The sequence below is a fragment of the Numenius arquata genome, chromosome 7 (genome assembly GCF_964106895.1).
Source record: "Numenius arquata chromosome 7, bNumArq3.hap1.1, whole genome shotgun sequence".
In the NCBI taxonomy this organism is placed as follows: Eukaryota; Metazoa; Chordata; class Aves; order Charadriiformes; family Scolopacidae; genus Numenius; species Numenius arquata.
Genome location: NC_133582.1, coordinates 13,612,710 through 13,631,395, shown reverse-complemented (window position 1 = coordinate 13,631,395; position 18,686 = coordinate 13,612,710). Strand labels below are relative to the sequence as shown.

The 18,686-nt window shown below is 37.4% G+C and overlaps 1 protein-coding gene across 1 annotated transcript in view; it reads left to right on the top strand.

Moving 5' to 3' along the window:
- PREP (prolyl endopeptidase) overlaps positions 1–18,686 on the top strand; it is an 89,706-nt gene that overhangs the window by 18,407 nt on the left and 52,613 nt on the right. Inside the window, exon 7 of the mRNA XM_074150427.1 lies at positions 9,872–9,977. Coding sequence (XP_074006528.1) covers positions 9,872–9,977 — 106 coding nt within the window. The remainder of the gene's footprint in view (positions 1–9,871; positions 9,978–18,686) is intronic.

The following is an 18,686-nucleotide window of genomic DNA, read 5'->3' as shown; positions in this document are numbered from 1 at the left end:
AACAGGGAAGGGGGTGAATAGAGAAACACCCCACTACTGTGGGTTCTTGTTTAATAAATTTATATGGCTGCTTATGACTTTTTTTCTTGACCTCTAGGAGGCATAAACTTCCAGAAATGTTGATATTTAAGAAGTGCTATTTTAAGGAGGAGTGGTAAAGCAGAGATCCACCTTAGATAAGCTCATGATTACTTACCAAGTGAAAGTACTTTAAAGCAGCTGATATTCTGGGGTTGTGCTGTGAGCTCCAGCTGTAAAATGTGGCTCTGTCATCCTGACACTAATGAAAAATGGTTTTTAATCGTTGGGGAAAAATACAAATTCTGCAATTAAAAAGCCAAAATAAAACAATGCAATTGCAAAATGTGGTTTCTTCCTTGTGCAATAGGTCAAAAATCATCTTTCAGGCCATTCAGACAAGTTTTCTAGTCAATTTTTTTTGAAATATGTGTTTGATAAAGTGGAAGACCACAAAGTAATGAGGGAAAAATTAAAATATATTTAATAAATAATCAAATTTTATGGCTTATTGGCGCTGTCCTGAATAGTCTTACTTAGTGCTAATACACTGCCACAGATTTTAAAATACAGCTTTGCACAGCTCAATGTTTTATGGAAGTCTACTTTCATGCATTCCCGTCATTAATAAAGAAATTTTTTTAATTTACAGGGCCTTGCTTGGCCAAATAGGTAGAGACATTTGGGTTCTCTTATGTTTTACACAAGCTCCAGTGAAGACAGTTGGATTATGGTGTGAGTGGTCTAGTCTCAACTACAAAACCTTTCTCTGTAGTGGGGGCAGAACTTGAACTTCCATGCTCAGGTTTAGAGCAGAATTTGCAGATCTCACAAGCGTTGGGTTGAGGGAGAGAAATACCTTGCTTGCGAGTGAAAAGCAAGGAGATCCCTCAGAGACTGCAAAAGTAGTAATGTTGCCATGATACTTCAAAAAAAAAAAGAGTAATCTCGGGTGCACAGTAGGGAGTCAATGTGGTATGTATTTTCAGTGGAGAGAAGAAACTAGGTCACTGATTAGGACAAAAGAGGGTTGTGTAAAATTTTGTCAGCTTAATACATTTACAAGACAATATGCAAGAAAATAGCTTCAGGGTTTGTCTTTTTTTCGCTCATTACACATTCAACACCAGCCCCAAGTATGCTTGATTTAAACAAAATCTGTGGTGCTGAAAATGGTGTTGGCATAGAAATATAGATGCATTTCCAACTTCCTGCTTGAATGGATTGCTTGTGAGGAAAAAAAATTTGTTTATTGTTAGTCAAATATATACGTTTTGAAAAAGAGGCTATCGAATCTTTTCATTAGTCTAGAAAAAGCATACGTATTTCTGATGCAGATTCTAGGACGGTGGGGGAGTTGGGAAGAGCAGGGATGGAGTTTATTTGAATAACATCCCAGTAGAGGGCAGTCTGGTATGAAGGTTTTTAAAACCGTGGCAATGTCCTAGGCACGCTTGGAAAGGAGGAGCTTCCTGTGCTTCTCTGTTTAAATGGCATGTTCTTGCTTCCTCTCCGGACTCACAGAGCATATCTGTCTCTCGCAGCCAGACTGTTGTTCTCGAAGTTAAACAATAAGTTACATAAAAGCCTTTCACAGTTGGTGGTGTTAAAAGTCCCTACGGTACCTGCGGGAAAGTAAACAGGAGAGAAAGGAAAGGGTGAGAGGAACCCTCCCATCCCAGTTCTGCCAGCAGTAAAACTGCACAGTCCCTGAATTGACAATTTTTTAAATTTTTTTTTTTTTTTTTTTTAATGTTTAGAGCTGTCAGTTAACATCAGTGGTTCTCAGCCAGGGAGTTGATCTTGCAAATGAAATTCAGAGCACAGAGGAGTAAGCTGTGCCAGATGTGTGCTGGCTATGGTGTGTTTTCACTGTGGGAACGTGGAAGTGCAGCATCCACAGTGAGCAGCATGAGGGGGAAGGGCTCTAAACATTGTCAGTTTGCTCAAGTGAGACTTGCTGCTGGATAAAACAGGGCTGTAAGAATTTTTCTGAAGCCTAACTCTTATCTTTGTCAAGGCGGAATCTGGAATAGAAGCCTACTATGTATATCTTCCTACAGCCCTGCCAATAGGTCTGGAGAATTTTACCATTAAGGAACAGGCAGGCAATCCTTCTGGCTGCACATGGGGCTACGGTAGATGGCAAACTAGTTCCTGATGCTTTGGTGCTTTTATTGCACTCAAAAGCAAGCTGAAACCTACGGGAAAAATCATGTGTATGATGTTTGTCTGTCACGTCAGAAGCTACTAATTTTATTCTGTGGTAAATTTAAGAAAGCGAATGCATGTACCTATTGCTGTGTTCCTCTTCTGAACAAGGCTGTCTGGTGTCCTGTTGCAATTGAAGCAGTCATAAGCACAATGTTCTAGGGTCAGAATCTCAGTTCTCTGGGTTTGGTAGGTCTCCTTCAACCCCAAGCTTAGCAGAGGCTCAGAAGGAAATGGTCAGAATAGAAATGCTCTTTATACCAACATGTTGTGTCTGAAATCCAAGAATAAAAATCCATCTGGAATAAGGAAATTGAATTATTATTGTTAACACTCAAAGCAATTTTTCTAACCTGGGGAATGGATGGAAAGAACACATCAGCATGTTGTTTCCATATAACCAGTCATGTCCTGCACAGAGTACATCAGGGCTGCTCCTCAGAGTGTGGTAAGTAGTTTCTGTTGGACCTGATCCTGAAATTATGCTTTTCTGTGATCGCCCATCATTAGCGCTTCTGAAATTTGGTTGATTAAACCAGTATGATGCAAATAGAGAACAAAACAAAGCATTTGCAGCTTTAGAGTATCAGCTTTCAGAGTGGGGACTTGGGTTGTGCAGACACTCCCAAGAGGTTGCTTAGCAAAAGGGAATTCTTGCCCCAATCCTCATGTTCTCAAAAGACTGCTAGACTGTAAAATGTGATAGGAGCTATATGCAAGCTTCAGTGACTTTCTGGCACCACTGCAAATATAATGTCAGAACACAGCTTTGTGTTCCTTTCATTACAAAAAAAAAAAAACCAACCCACCCCCCCAAAAAAAACCCCAACCCTTCAGGATCATTTTATCTAATGAAAAACTGTTTTCTATTCTAGGAAGGGAAATAGCTTTGCTTTTTCTAACAGTGAGTTGTTAAAAGTGGAATTTGAAAGGCTGAGAGGTTACAGTGGGAGTTCTTGACTTTGTTGTTGTGCAAGCAGAACTTTGTGGCATGGGGTCATGTCCGCATCTATGATGTTAGAACACTTGAGGCTGTTCAGACAGTGTAATTGCTCTCATCTTTTACTGACCAAATGTTTTGGCAAATTCTACAGGAACTTTTATTTTTTTTCTCTGTAGAAGGCATGTTTTTTGTGTTCAGTATTTTACTTTACTCATCTGATAGGAAGCTTTGAAATATTGATAAATAATGGAAGGCAGGTAATTTCTTCATCAAACTGAAATGTCTCTTGCATGTAGATTCTTCTTAGTCAAGTCATATTTGGGTTCAGTGGTGTTATGTAAAAATCTTTGTGTGGCATGTACCTAAAGTTTAGGAAGTAACGGCTGTCATCAGTCTGTTTTATTGTGGTGACTGGGTACATTCCTAAATGAATATTTAAAATAAATAAATAATAAAAATCTAGTCAATCACTCTGGATCATTTTAAACTGTTACATACATAGCATATGGTGAAAATTTTATCAGTGTTAAAATGCAGCTTATTGATGCTACAAGGTTTGAAATCCTAGTTATTAATGCCATGTGTTGCACGGTTGCATTTTTATTGCCACCCATCTTGTCTTCTACGGCAAGATCTTCCCATGACTAGGTACCTGGAGTCCAGTTACTGGTTTGACCATTTGGCTCCGCTTGAAAGCTTTGATTCTGTCTGATTTTTGTGAGCTTTGAAATTTTTTTTTTTTTTTTTTGGTATGTGATTCATTTTTTCTGTTTCATTGGAAATGCATTAGATAGCAATGGCGGTTGCCTTGTTCCATATGCGAAGGGCACTAGTGCATGAGGAGCAGTAGTTTTTAAAATAACCGCAGAGAAAGATCAGGTTGTAGATTATAACAGTGTTAACGTCTGCAGTTAAAGGAGTCATCGGTTATCTGTTTCTCAACACAGGCGTATTATCTAATAACTGGATTTTACTAATTTTTTTTAATATCTTGTTATGCAGAAACAAATTAGATAGTGTTTAGGGTTTTTCCACCTTGATAATAAAAAGGGCCAAGGTGGTAAAACTTTTCATTGGTTAGCTTAAAAAGGAATGATGTGTATATATAGTTGTGTTAATATAGTACTATGCATTCAAAGGGCCCCTATTTGTGAACTAAAAATAGAGAGCTCTTCCTTATCCTGAATCTTGCAGTGGTGACTACCCAGGTAGTATTCAAAGAACTAGCATTAATATTCACTGGGGTTGCTCTCATGCACTTTGCTTGGAAGCAAAGCACTTTAATGTGTCTCCTATTGATATTTTAGTTGAGGAGTAATATATAAAGCCAGGAAGTCTGAAAACCAGACAGCCTTCTCCTGTTCATTCTTTCTCTTTTCTTGTTTAATTATGTATGAATTTTTGGTCTGAAATGTGCTGCTAGTAGACAAAATATTTCACTTCACTTTTGCTGTGGATCCTCATAGATGGCTACTGCTATTATAAAAGCAGAAGGCATAACCCTTTGGGGTTCTTTATGTGGCTTGTATGATGAATTAACTGCATTTTGTAATGAAAGAAAAAAAATAAGTAGATGGAAAACTCCTTTTACTAATTAGGCTTTAAATAGGTTTTTTTTTTTCTTTTGATATCCATTTATTGAAGTTACAGGTAAACCACTTCATCTCTTAATGTTTTTCTAGGCAATGGTTACTTTTCATCAAAATGGAGAGAACAGGTAACATTGAAACAAAATTGCTAGTAAAAACAAAAAAAATACTCCAATATAAATAAAAACTTCTCTATAAAGATTTTACTTTAAAGAGTTTCATCCTTGAAAGACGAAATAGACTAGCACTTGGGAGCACAGCTATTGTAATGATACTTCTGTGTGTTTGTATCGTATAAAGGTGGTCACAGCAAATATTCCAGAAATAACAGATCTAATAAATTCAAAATTGCCAAGTGACTGAATGGCAGCAAACTACAAACTATATAACAACATCAGCTCTTTGAAATAATCCTTTTTTAGTGCTGAGTTAGGGATCAGTGCTGTGTTACTGTGCCAATAAAATCATTGTTATGCTGAAGGTTTTTAAAAGCTTCAGTTGAAAGGCTACAAGATTTCTTCTGTCCTTTTTTGACAGGACCTAAAATTCATGTTAAGTTGTTCACTTGCTTTGTAACGTCCTTACCTTTTACCAGTGGATGTTATTTGAAATGATAGAAATTATTTCAATGAGAGAAATGCTCACTAGCTAGCATTCCAGGTCTCTCCCAGAAACTGCTGAGATGCGTTTCCTTTTCAGCTTGGATGTGGGAAACCAGGAGAATTTATTTCTGATCCAACTGATCAGATTTATTTCTGATCAGTTCTGATGTTAACAGCTGTCTTCCTTATGCTGAACCATGAACGCACTCTTATGATTTGAGTGAAATACTGGTATGAAATTTCAGTTTGCAAGTTTGTGGGCCAAGAGCAAAGATTGCAGTGCAGCTCGTGAAGATGCTGTAGCAGCGTAAGAATAACCCAAATGATAGTTAAGAAATCCTATTTCCTTTTGCCATTCTGAAGCCCAGACTCTTCTCTGCTTATGGTATAGAAGAGTCAGTGCATTCAGGCAGTGTTTGCACATTTGTCAGTACTGCCATCTGAGCTGCCTTAAGCAATCTCTGCCCCCGTTATTCATGTTTCCAGCTGCTTAGTGCAGTGTCTTAGGCATTTGTGCAACTGCACAGTGAACTGACTGAGATACTAAACTGGCAGAGGGACTTTTTCTTTTATTCTTTTTCTCTTTTATTGTTTTGGGGTTTTTTCCCCTCCTGGATTCTTCTTTGGTTTTGTTTGTTTGTTTTTTCCTGGATTATTATTTTTTCTTCTTGTTTCCTTTTTTTAATTCTTGGTTTTTGCTATAACATGCTGTTTTTTCAGATCAATCAGCTCCCCAGTCTGGCTTACCACACAAATGGTAAATGCTTGTACTGACATGACTAGGAGAATGAGCTTGCTTGGATCCAAGCAACAATAGCAGTAGGAAGAGCTAGAGGTGGAGACAGCATAAGATGGTACAGCTACCAATATTTGCTCATCAAACTGTAACTTTGCTATGTGGATGTCTAAATCCATGGTATAATACTAAGCACTTCAGCATGCAGCAGTCAACAGTGTCTTGTCCTGTTTCTGTCAAATTCCTTTGGCTTATAGAACTCACTGATGTAAGAATAGCTTTAGTGATAGAGGCAGACCTAATTGGCATCCCACCAGCAATATGCTTTGGGAATTCCTACTTCAAATTAAACATAAACTGCTATCAACTCCTCAGTAGTACAGCTGGGAAATGTGGAAGGAACAACTCTTTAGATGTACTCAGATTTGCTGTCATCAGACATTCTGAATTGCTCTTGCAACAACACCATCAGAAATTTGCATATAAGTTTTCTTTCTGGGGTAAAGCAAGCAGTCTTCTGTTAACCATTAACTCGAAACATCAAAGAATAAATTTATGTGCATTCTGACTATGGCTGAAAGAATTTTGTGTGTCATACTCTTGAGTTTAACTGAAATTTATATTTGTATATACCAGTTGCAATTATTTATCACGTTTTATGAGTCGCTGAGGAAGAGAAGGAAACTTAGTGCTTTTACAAGTATGAACAGTTGTTTAAGCAGCATATTGCAGTCACTAGTTTAATTAAAACTGATGCCCGCAGTTAATGTTTGTCTAAAAACACTGAAGATGCTTCTTTCAAAAAAGATCGCCTGATCTTGGTTTCCATTTCTGCTTCTCCTTCCATCTTGGAAGGAGAAGACAAAATGTCTGAATTTTGCAGTCTGTCCTGTTAAAGCTATCTGAACTGCTTCATATAATGGGTTCAGTTTTTTTGTCTGGTAGGAGTCTTAGGTATTTTCTATTTGCCTTGTGAGCTTTCAGCTCTATGGACTTTTCTAGCAGTATAATTAGTTGTTGAGAAAATGCCGGTAAAAAATACAACTTGGAAACACTCATTTGGGTTTGGGTTTTGGTTTGGTTTTGAGGGGTCTTTGGTTGTTGGGGTTTTTTTATTAGCTTTCATATACTGGGATATTCTATTCTGGTATTCTATTAAGTTTCCTTTTTGTGTCTTCAGAACTGTGAAACTGTTTGAATAGCAGCATAGCTAGGACCTAATTCTTCCGAAGTTTATTTTGCATAACTAATTCTACAGATATTTTGCACAACTAATGTTATGAATGTTAACCAAAGTAAATCTAAGAAGTAATTGCAATATATGAATAAGAATTATTTTTAAAAGACGTGTTTAGAGCCCAGTGGAAAGTTTCCAGAACTCAGATTCGTATTTTGTGAGTAGGGGTTTAAATTTCCATTAGATATTGTCATGTAAGAATGTGGACAGGAAACAGCCTTCTGTATCAGCTGTTAATAAAACATCTAAATCTGGTAATTTTGGAATATGCTCAAAACAGCTCGGTCGGGAGAGGGAAACTAAGTTGATGAGTTACTGCTACTTCCTGCCTTTCTTTGATGGACTTGCACTTCCAAAAGCTTTGCCAGGAAACAGAATATGTTTGTGAAGCCTGAGTAGAAAGAGGGATTCATTGATGACTTTATCTACCAGCAGACATAGTTTTGGAAATCTTATTTTGTGTGTACATGCATGTCCAAAAGCAAACCAAGAAGCTTCATCAGAAAATTTAGAATGTGGTTGTGTCTTATAATGGTCATTTAACAGCAGCATTAGATTTTTTGTGTGTAAACCTAATGAAATTGACAAAACTGAAAACTCCATAACCATCATTTAGTTTGCCACAATTAAGCAAAAGTACCATTAAAATTACCAACTTGGATGATTTGGAAGAAATTTCATACTGCTTTGTGACAGAAAACACACCTTATTAATTCTATCACTTGAGAACTTGAGGGAAAATTTGCTGTGAATTTAGTGACCATCCTTCAGAGGGACTAAGCTGCCAGCCTTTTTCCACATCTGAGGTGGGCTTGTGGCAGATACCTTAAGGCAGCCAGAAATCCAGAGCTAACCTCTACCACACAGGTAGGTTTTTTTCTGTTGTACGTCATACTGTGAATAAGTACTTAGCTTTCACTTTTAAAAAAATAGATTGACAGAGCAGCTATGCAGAGCGAGCACGTTTGCTATATGTCAAGTGCCGACTTGATGGTTTTCACTGTCCTGCCATTGTGAGCAACTGCATTTTGGTTTTCCCGTTCAAACAACGGGTATTGTTCTGATGAAACTCTACTGCTCTGTACATAACGCTGTGACGGCATGTGTGGAGGTGTGCGTGCATCAGCAAAATGATCTTACAGGGCTTAATTCACCAAGACTGTGAATCGAGAGAGTTGTTTGAACCTGGATTTTGGCATATCTAGGATATTCACAGGCTCAAACACTGACCGTGCTGGAGAGAGGATGCGTGGTAAAGAGTCCTCTTGTGTAGAGGAGGCAGCGGTCAGTTTATGTAGACCTGTAAGATGCACCGAGGGCCCATTTGAAGAAGTTAGTGACAAATTCTTTTCTATAGGTTCAGTTTAGCTGACAGGTTATGCAGTATAAAAGGATTGTTTACACTGGGATTAAAATGGAAGACTTGACTGAAATAAATGCCTCCTTCACTTAAGTATTAGCAGTTTCAGCAGCATGGTTTTTCCGTTGATTGATGAGCAAGTGCATCCCTGATATGTCTCTGCATCTTTTAAAATACCTGAATTAATATGTATATGCCAAATTACTGATTTTTCAATGAGATACGTCACTGCAGGGCTCCATTTATTCCCATAGGATTTGAGGGAGGGGAGGTAAATTTCCTTTTGCATGGAATTGTTATCTTGATGAAGGAGTTTGAAAGTTCAGAAGTTTTCACGTCATCTTCACAAGAAACTGACTTAAGGGGATTTTTTGGACAAAAGCCACTGGTCACTCTGTTGTGTCTTTACAAGGATGTCTAAGTCAGCAAATACTCTTGCACAATTTAACGTTGGATTTGAATGCTGACATTATAGTCAGTGACTAGAGAGAAACTGGATACTTGCATCACCAGATGTGGCTGCCTCGTGGTTTTTTGAGAAATTTCTGTTGAGCTAAATAAAGCTACGTTTTAATTGTTGTAGGAGGGTTCTTTTTGAGTACTGTAGTTCAGTGAGAGCCTGGCAATCCAGTTGATCACAGGACTAAACAGTGTTTTATATGCAACATAGTGGAACTTCTCCATTTTCAAGGTATCCACTGCAAGTTATTTTTAATGTGGCTTGTGGTTTTGGTAGTTTTGTTGGGTGTGTTTTTGGTTTTTTTGTGGTTTTTTTTTTTTTCTTCTTGCCAGCAGGTTGTAGTTTTAGACTGTTGTATACCGAGTCTGTTCTTAGTTACTGAAACTTCAGGTTAGTGCATTCATTAGTTATTTTGTTGGGTTTATGTGACAAGGTAAACTTTCTTTTTTTAACTCATGGTGGAAATAAACAGATAATGGTGTTTAGTTTTGATCTCCTGAAATGTCAGCAAACTATATTTATGTTAGTTGTTGATGTAAGCAGTGAGTGTGGGTTCTTGATGAGTTCTCATGTTCCATACATGTCTGTTCACTCAACTAACTAGCATCAATTTATTTTTTCCTAGGGCTTTAGGGTCTAACTTCTCAAGTTGGATTTTTTATTTTTTTTTTTTCCAGAGGATGACTTTTTTTGATTTTTGTGTAACTTCTTACAGGTATCAGACGATGGTCGATATGTCTTGCTGTCTATTCGAGAAGGGTGTGATCCAGTGAACAGACTGTGGTACTGTGATCTGCAGACAGAGTCTCAGGGTATATCAGGTATGTGTTTTCTTACTTTGTAAGTTTTGCTTCATTTTAAGACAGTGTAAGACTTGAAATGTTATATTTATGTTTAAATAAATATATATTTAAATGTGTATTGCTTAACCTCTTTTTTTTTTCTAATGCAGAGATTATGGAAAAAATATACACTGCTTCTGCTAGCGAAAACTCTATTCTTAGTTCTGTAGTTTGTTTAAAAGGTCACACAGAAAAAATGAGATTACTATAAGTAGCCTTATCAGTATATGTTCTGTTTCTTTCTACTCCACCAGTACTTTTCCATGTTTTGTTTCGTTGTTTTTCTTTACCTTTTAAAAATTCATGTGTCTCCCTTCAAGCGCTGATTTCCCTTTTTTAAAAGAAGTACCTGGTTTATTGGTAACATTTTTTTTTTCTCCATATAGTACTAGGAAATTAATACAAATCCTAATATTTTAGTAATATAACCTTGCTTTGTAGCATCATTGTTTTCACACTAGAAGTATCTACTTAAATTTCAAACTCATGGAATTCTCCTTCCTTGCCTTCTAGTGGGATTAGCCTTTGGCTTTTGTGTATTTTGCTTTTTAGCCTCAATGGTATGGGCTGAAAATATGGTACTTTGCGCCATATGGCTATTGTTGATGGTTGGCATAATTTGCTGTTTTACTGATCAGGGGGTTTGCATTTCCAGAGTACTGGATGATTGAAATCTCTTCCTCAATATGTGTGTTGTGTAGAACACGACTTAGCTTTTCTTGTCGCTTTGCAGCTTCTGTCTTCAAAAACTTCAGGAACAGAATAAATACTGTGGTAGCTCCTTGTTAAATATTGGATCTCAAGAAAATTGTTCTCTTGCCCATAAGCAGAATATTCAAGTTTTATGAGTGTGATGAGAATTGAAAGTAACTCTGCAATATGGGGCATATAGTTCTGTTTCTCCCTGCCTTTATTACACTGCGTGGTTGTATGGTCTTCCTTTAGTTCATCAACAAGTCTTAGTACAATATTTTGAATTTTGGTGAGTTAAGTGTTAGTGATGATAGTTAACAATTTTATACTCCTTTCTGGGGGTTATTAATTTGGCTTTGTGCGCATGTCACCTTTTATAAAGGATATTTCTTGATTACTTCTAAACTTGTCTTGGACAACTAAGTAGTAGTTTAATGTCCTCTTGAATGTAGAAAATGGCAGGCCTAATAAAAATTTTTACAGATGTTTTCCATTCAACTGTAATACAGACATAGAACTGTGTAGATAGAACTGTTTAGCACAGTGAAGCATTTTCGTAAATGATAAATTGCATTGTCATTCCAGTTGACACTTTTCAGCTAGAGATAGAATACATAAAAAGCATAGTTCTCTTCCCATATTCACCCTCCCATTTATAGATACACTGGACAACCTTGAATCGAATACTAACATCAAGCTTTGAAAGACCATGGATGACATAACGAAGCTTCTATTTTGTACTACCTGGTATAAGGTAAACCTACAGTTTAACCTTTTCCGGGCTTGGAAATGCTTCTTTGAAAAAGTTTTTTCTCTGAACCAGTCTTTGACTTGCTTTCCTATTTGTTTGTTGTTGGATGGGAGTTGTTTCAAATTCCAAATTCTCCCTTTTTGACTGTAACAGGAAAGATCTAACTTTTTGCTTGCACAAATTCTCTATTTCATAAACTTAGGAACTCTCCATATCTGTCTCACTAAGTTGCCAAATGCATTTTCAGTACAAAGACTCTTATTTTTACCCATGTCTTTCTACCTCCATGTTAATAAGCACAGACCTAGCAGTTAACATCTCAGATGTTTCCTAGAGTTGATCTTTCATGCAAAGATCTGCGTAAACCCCCTGAAGCACTGGTCCTCTAGCCTTTGGTGGCCAGAGACAATAAGCTGAGCAAGCAGTAATATACGTATGCTTAATTCTTGGCTCTCTCAATCTAGACCACAAGAGGTGTAATTCCGGTTCAACTTGTAATTTTCTGGGACAGCAAGCGTAGAAGGGGTTACTTGTGAAGTTAGGGGAAATAAATGCAGATTTTATTATTTAAGCTATTCCAGACAAGTAAATAAGCAGCTCTAGAATAACAGAATTTAATGGCAAGTCTATTTCTTGACTTAAGATTTGTATTTAACTGCCAAGTTGTACAGACTGCTCAGTAACATCTCGAGGTACGTTCAGATGAGGTAAGTTTAAGTGATGCTTAGAGAATTATGTATAACAGAAGTACATTCTTAACAAAACCACGAGATATGAAAATACTGGCTTTTGTTGTGCTGTCTGTAGAATGCAGTGTTCAGCACAAGGGTCTATAATATCAAACTATACCACTTGTTACAAAGTGTTAAAAGAGAATCCAGTCTCTTGGAAAAGTATCTGTACTTTTAAACATACTGCATTATCCTTCTGTCTTTTAGAGCAGACTTCTTTCTGAGTAGATTGCACACCTTTGGTGACATCTAAGATACTTCTTGCCATTTTTGTCCTTCAGAACTATTGAATGTTTAATCTGAGCCTTTTTATTTGACTTGTTTACAATGATCTGTTTGTTCAAAAATCCACTCTAGTGTTCAGAATACCTCATCTTAGTTTTGAAAAAAATATAAAGAAAAGTAGGGTAGCTAGTGTTTTTCCAGTGTCCTAGATGGTAGTTGATACGGATAAATAATTAGATTTTTCAGAGACACTTTTTTCCTTCCCTGCTTGCTTTTTTAATCCAGGTTGTCCAAGAATACAATAGGTCTTTAGAAAATTTGCTTCTTATGCTTTAGATCTTTCAAGTCTCAAACTTCTTTAGATTTATTCAGAGGGCATCAAATGCAAAAGGCAATGAGGCCTTTTCAAAAGGTAACAGGCAGTAATAATTTATATGGCATCCATTACTATGCCACGTATTTCTTTGTGTGAAGGTCCCAGTCAACATACCCTCTACTCCCTTCTGCTGCTGCTGAAACAGAGACCTGGCACAGAATCCGCAACCAAAAATGGGGAAGGAGCAATGTAGCCGTAGTTTGTATCTGTGGTGTTCTCAGTACCATCCTCCTGCTGGAAGTCCTGAGCCCTTCAAATCTTCTGGCTGATCAAAGTGTGTGTTCATGCTGTAGCAGGGAGGATGAATAGGCAGATCTGACTTCTCTTATCTAGCCAGGGCAAAACAAAAGCTAGGGCTTCCCTTAACTACAAAGGGATCAAGGTATTAAACTACTCCTATCCCAGACATTTTCTAGGCATGATACATGTTGATAGCTCTTCTCGTGCTGAATAGTAACGTTCTGGCTTCTAGGTTGAGGCCCTTGTATTAAACTGAAAGACACTTGTGTTGCCGTGAAATGATTCATAGTTGGGATCCCTTTGATGGTGTGCCGTACAGCTTATTTAGAAATAGTTATTGCTTTTATCATTCTCCCGTTTTAAGAAGGCCTTAAGAAAAAATTTGGAAAATTCCATGCAATATGACAATATTACACTGGATATAATTAAAGGTTGGGAAGTGGCAGATTTCATAGGAGTATATACAACTTTAAGTCTTCTCTGTTATGTATAGAGTTTGATATAGTTTTTCATTATTATATTAATCTTTGGGGGGTTGTTTTAGCTGAAATAGTTTAATTCAGCACACAAATGGGCGTATAGGAGGGGAATATTTCAAGTTTTGTATCAACTAATTTCCCGTAGTTTTGAATTTGTTTATATTGCAAAGTCATAGTTCAGAAACTTACATCACAGTTTCTTATTGCAGAAGAGTAAATATGCTGTACTTAGGGAGTGTTGAATTAAGGTTGACTAGCTCATTTGTGGGATTTGTTTCTAACTTAGTGTATATTAGAAATGTGGTACAATTTTTTTTACCTATATGTTAAAAGATCTGCTTGCTCAGAGTAAAGTTTTCTTCTGTTGATCTGAAAGACAAAAAAAAAAATCATTTTCCCTCAAACAAAACATTATCTGGTTGAATTATTTTGCTTAAATTCACAGGATAGAGTGGAGAAGCAGGGTGGGGGGAATCCACCTTGGGAAAAGAAAGAAGAAACAGGAATGCAAGATGGAACAGTATGTTTCATGCGTGGAGATGAAAAACACTTATCAAATATCTGCCTGACAGAACTCAGAAGATGACTGTGAATTCAGGGATGAGTCAGCTACTGTGGGAATTATTGAGTAACACAATATAGATCATAACAAGCTTACAGGAGTTCAGATATGTCTTTCCCCAGCAGGTGGAAGGAATGCGTAGTCTTCCTTTTTAACTTTTCTTTACATGTAGCATGTTTTTATAGCAATAAAAATATTTCCTTTTTAATTTCAAATTAAATCCATTAGTTTCTGGCTGTTTTGAAAAGATTAATGCAAGAGGATAAGCATATCCAATTGAAAAAACAAAGCTGTAAAACCTTTTTTGCCCCCTTAAATTGTAACCTCTTCCCATATTTATGCTCAATTATATGCCTATGCTGTCTTTATTGGATATCTAGACAATACAAATAAATAAGTAAATCTGCAGCTTTTCCATCTTAGAGGCTGAAAGGGAAGATTCAGATTGTCCACAAGAATCAGTGAGAACCAGAACAGAATGAAATAAAAAGTTCACCCCTTTTTGCTAACAATCTATAAGTAATAGGAATAATGCTTTGCCTTCCAAAGCAGCACAGCAATATTGTTGCTATTCCTCTCTGTCATCCCAGATGGTGTTGGGTTTTTTTGTGTGGCTCCTCTAAGCTTCTCTTTACCCCACCAGTCTTGTTTTCTGACTAAGAGTCTGGTAAGCAATGGTACTAAATCAAAATGCCATGTTGTTTCAAGGTGCCTGACTTAACTAAAAGTAAGTGAGCTAAAACCTATCTTTGTTGTTTTAAATAATCTCAATTTTTTCACTGAATGTGATGCTTCCATTTGCAAGAATGGAAGTCATCTGCAGTCATCGTGCTAGTGAAGAAGGATTGCTGTACCAGCCTTACAAATAAGTAACATAATGTATATTTCTATGTTTTGTCCCGTACTGGATAGATCTATAACAAGATCTGGACATTACAACACTGAAATATTTCAATATTTGTCTTTCAGATTCTTTGCTACCACATGGAACCTGCAGTCCTGATCTACATTTCCTTTCTATAAAATTCAAACAGAGACAGGGACCACAGAAAAGAATGCATGATAACTTGCCTACTGAGCTTCTGAAATTAGGAAATAGGCAGTGTTGAGGTGAGAGGGACAAAGTTTTCAAACCTACATGGGATGTAGATACTCTATGTTCAATAGGTAGCTACCTCTCTGAGGTATCATGAAATATGCAGGGAGGTGGTGTTTTTCCCATGATGATGTAGCATGGAGAACACACACTGTCTGTGCTCTGATTGTGGATGTTGTCTCTGGGGACGAGACTGTGTATTCACTCCATAATTTGCCTTCAGCTGAGCTACTTAGCTTAGATATTATATATTTTAATCAAAACAGAATCTAAAAAGTGACATTTTAAGTACTCGGGGAAAACATGTTCCTTGTGGAAGTCATCTACTGGGATCTCTGGCACTTCTGTGCATTTCAGTACAGTGTTCTAGATGTCAACCAGTCCAAAGTAAATTCCTTTGATGTAGAGGGAATCTCTGGCTTAACTTCCTCACAAGTTAACTTTTGTGAAAAGGGGTTTGCCCAGTGTTTGCCACTTCATCATTGCTTTTGTAATCTTGATTTAATGCATTTCATTAGCTTCCTGCACAGCATGAGTTGTGGCTTCTCTTTGCCATGTACTCACTTTAAATTATAAGTGAGGAGATAATGATATTATTAAAGACTCTGTGCAAGCATGACGTTTTGTTAGTTCTGCTGCACTGAGAGCAGTTGTAGCTTGTGCATTCATTGATTCTTCCTATGTTTCAGTGGCTGTGGACCAGTGGAAGTTAACTTGCCCCATGTTGGGCAAGAAATGATCTTGACTCTGAGTGGAGATTGCATCTAATAAATGGGAGTAGACTATTTCTAAATGCTTAAGAAATTTAAAGGATTTGAGTTGCTGATTTCTAACTTGAAACTTTGTGTCAGATAGCTCTTTCCCCCTTTACGTGATTACTTACAGTATTTTGTCAACAGCCATAGGTTGACTGAATTTGTGGTGCAATCTTCTGTAATAATCCTTGTCAGTTTGTTTTCCCCAGAAGATAATCTACACAGCAATGTTTCCGTTTCTTTCCATGAGCATTAAAGGGAGCATCTGACTATCTTTTCTGTTTTCCAGGTTAGCTAAAATGTTCTTCATGCTTCCCTTCCCCCTTTCACAGTCTTTATACTGTGTATACAGACTGAGTCATTTTCCTCCTCAAATATTCAGGTTGTTTGCTAGGTTTTTAAGTGGGCCATTGTGAGCTATTTGTGCCAAGAAGGCACCTTTTTAGAATAGAAAATCACTGTGGTAGGTAACTTATACAAATGCATAGCTATTTTTTAAAAGAATTTTAAATTAGTCTGAAAAGATAAGAGATTTGGAGGATATTGTTTCCCCTGCTCCCCTACTACCACATGCATGTTGTGAATCCCACCAGTTTAAGCCAGTTTGTGGCTTTGTTTTTACAACAAAACTCTTAGTGTTAGAAATGACCAGGTTTACCAGTTGGAATTTCATGTTTACCGCTAGCTTAACCGAATGCACTTAAAAAAAAGCTTTTATTATCTCGTATCAAAGTGTTTTGCAAATACTCCATTCCTTAAGACCTCAAGATACCTGTGGTCATAATTCACAATATACTGGGCAGACAATACTGGGAGAAGATGGCTGTTCTTTAAGATTTTTTTGGAACTCCCTTACTATACTCAGCTTCAGGTAGCTGTGGATATGGGGGCTTTTCCTTTCACACTTGCCTCTTTGTTTGCTTATAGGGTGGTGTTTAGAAAGATTAGGGAAAATTAAAATGATGGGATTCTTGTCAGGATTTCACCAGTCTTTGTCAGCCACTGAACCTACTAATACAGTTTAATTTTGCTTTATGGAATTTCAGTAGCAGAGGTGTAGCAACTGTACATTGTGTCAGGAAGGACAGCACTGTGGGTTTGTGTCCAGAAGGTTATCCCTCATTCAAGTCTCCAGATTTCCCTACTTGGCTTGCCAAACTGCAAGTAGAATTTTCAAGCCCTCACTTTTATAACAAAGATTTTAAAGTGATCTAATGCTAGCTATTTCTTTAAAAAAACAACACGCGTTTTCCCAGTAGCTGAGCATTTTTTAAGGCACAATTTTTAGTAGCTATTTTATTAAACTTCCAGAATACAGACAGCAGTCAAGTTTGCTTGTATGTTGAACCAGTCAAACAATTAATCACTTTGCTTAACTGTTGTTCATGGTATACCTGAAAATGCCTTATATTAGTGAAATAGCTGGATACACAGTATACAAGTATACACTGTATATTAGCAAACCATGTTGTACACCTTACAAAAACAAAACGCAAAAAAAAAACCAAAACCAAACAAAAAGCCATCGGTGCTTTTTCTGTAGCATGTCTCTTACTGTTTCTGTGCCTGATAATAATTTTGTTTTTCCTTTTTTTTGAGAAATTAGGTTGTGGTTTTTTTGACTGGATTGTCAGCCTTGACTATTCTCTTGAACGTGTGGTTTGGTGCAGCGAAGAGGGGATTTAGCACAAATCCATTACTGTGCAACAAAAAATAAAGGAAAACTCTTTAATCAGCCTTGGCTATGAACTTAAGCCAACATGACATGGCCAATTGGTCTTGTTGAAGTTGTTCTTAATACTGACCTTTGTCTTTATTTTGTATTATGGTAGCAGCTACGAAGCCTAAAAAGAAAATCAGAGTCCTCCTGTTATGAGCACCATAGAGCTCATTTATGAGTCACTGACTCCAGAGTTCTGGGCAGAGTTCCCCTTTCCTCTTCCTGGGGGAGCTGAAGCATGAGAACAGAAGGAAAAAGAAGGGATATAAGGCAGCATGGGGAGCAGAAGAGGTAGCTGCTGTTACAACCTGTGGGCACATTGAAGCTGGGAAAGGCGGCTGTGATTTCTGGAATGCAAAAAGTTGAGAGGGGTGGCTGGTTGGAAAGCACAGCCTGGGTTGGAAGGGATTGCATTGGCTGGAAGTTAAACACAGATTTTTATAAGCTGGAGGTACAAGGAGTCTGGAGAGAGAGGACAGTGGTAGGGACTCTTATGGTTGGGTACTGGGCTGCTTGGAGATTGGCAGTTTGTGTCTGGTGGGAAGAGTGGGATGTGGTGGGAGGACAGGTATACAGGAAGAGGAGGTAGTATAAAATATTTGAAAACCACTGGCTTGGAAAAATGCAATAAAAATTGAGCCAAAACTGAAGTTCACAGCTTGCTGGTTGCTTAGTCATTATTAGCTGGAACTGCATTGTACTAGGCTGGCAGAGACAGGTTGCAAGAAGGAATTTAGGAGCAGGGTTACCAGCCATAAGAATTTTTATTTTGTTCCTTTGTTAAGAAGGTTGTTCTTTTTTTCCCCACACTGAAGAAAGCATGTATGTGGCTTGAGGGCAGGTAGAAAAACAAAGGTGGTGTTTGTCCACTTCCTGTAGAAAGGAGGATTGTCTGGCCTCTTGTATTTTAGTTTACTCTTGACTTTACTCTTGCAATTTATAAGGCTCTCTTCTCATAAAAAAAAAAAAAAGCAATGAACAGTGCTGTATACAGTAACGTCAAAGGGATGAGTCAGTATGTGCTGTGTAGCCTGAAAAAGTGGATCAAAACCTTTGTAAT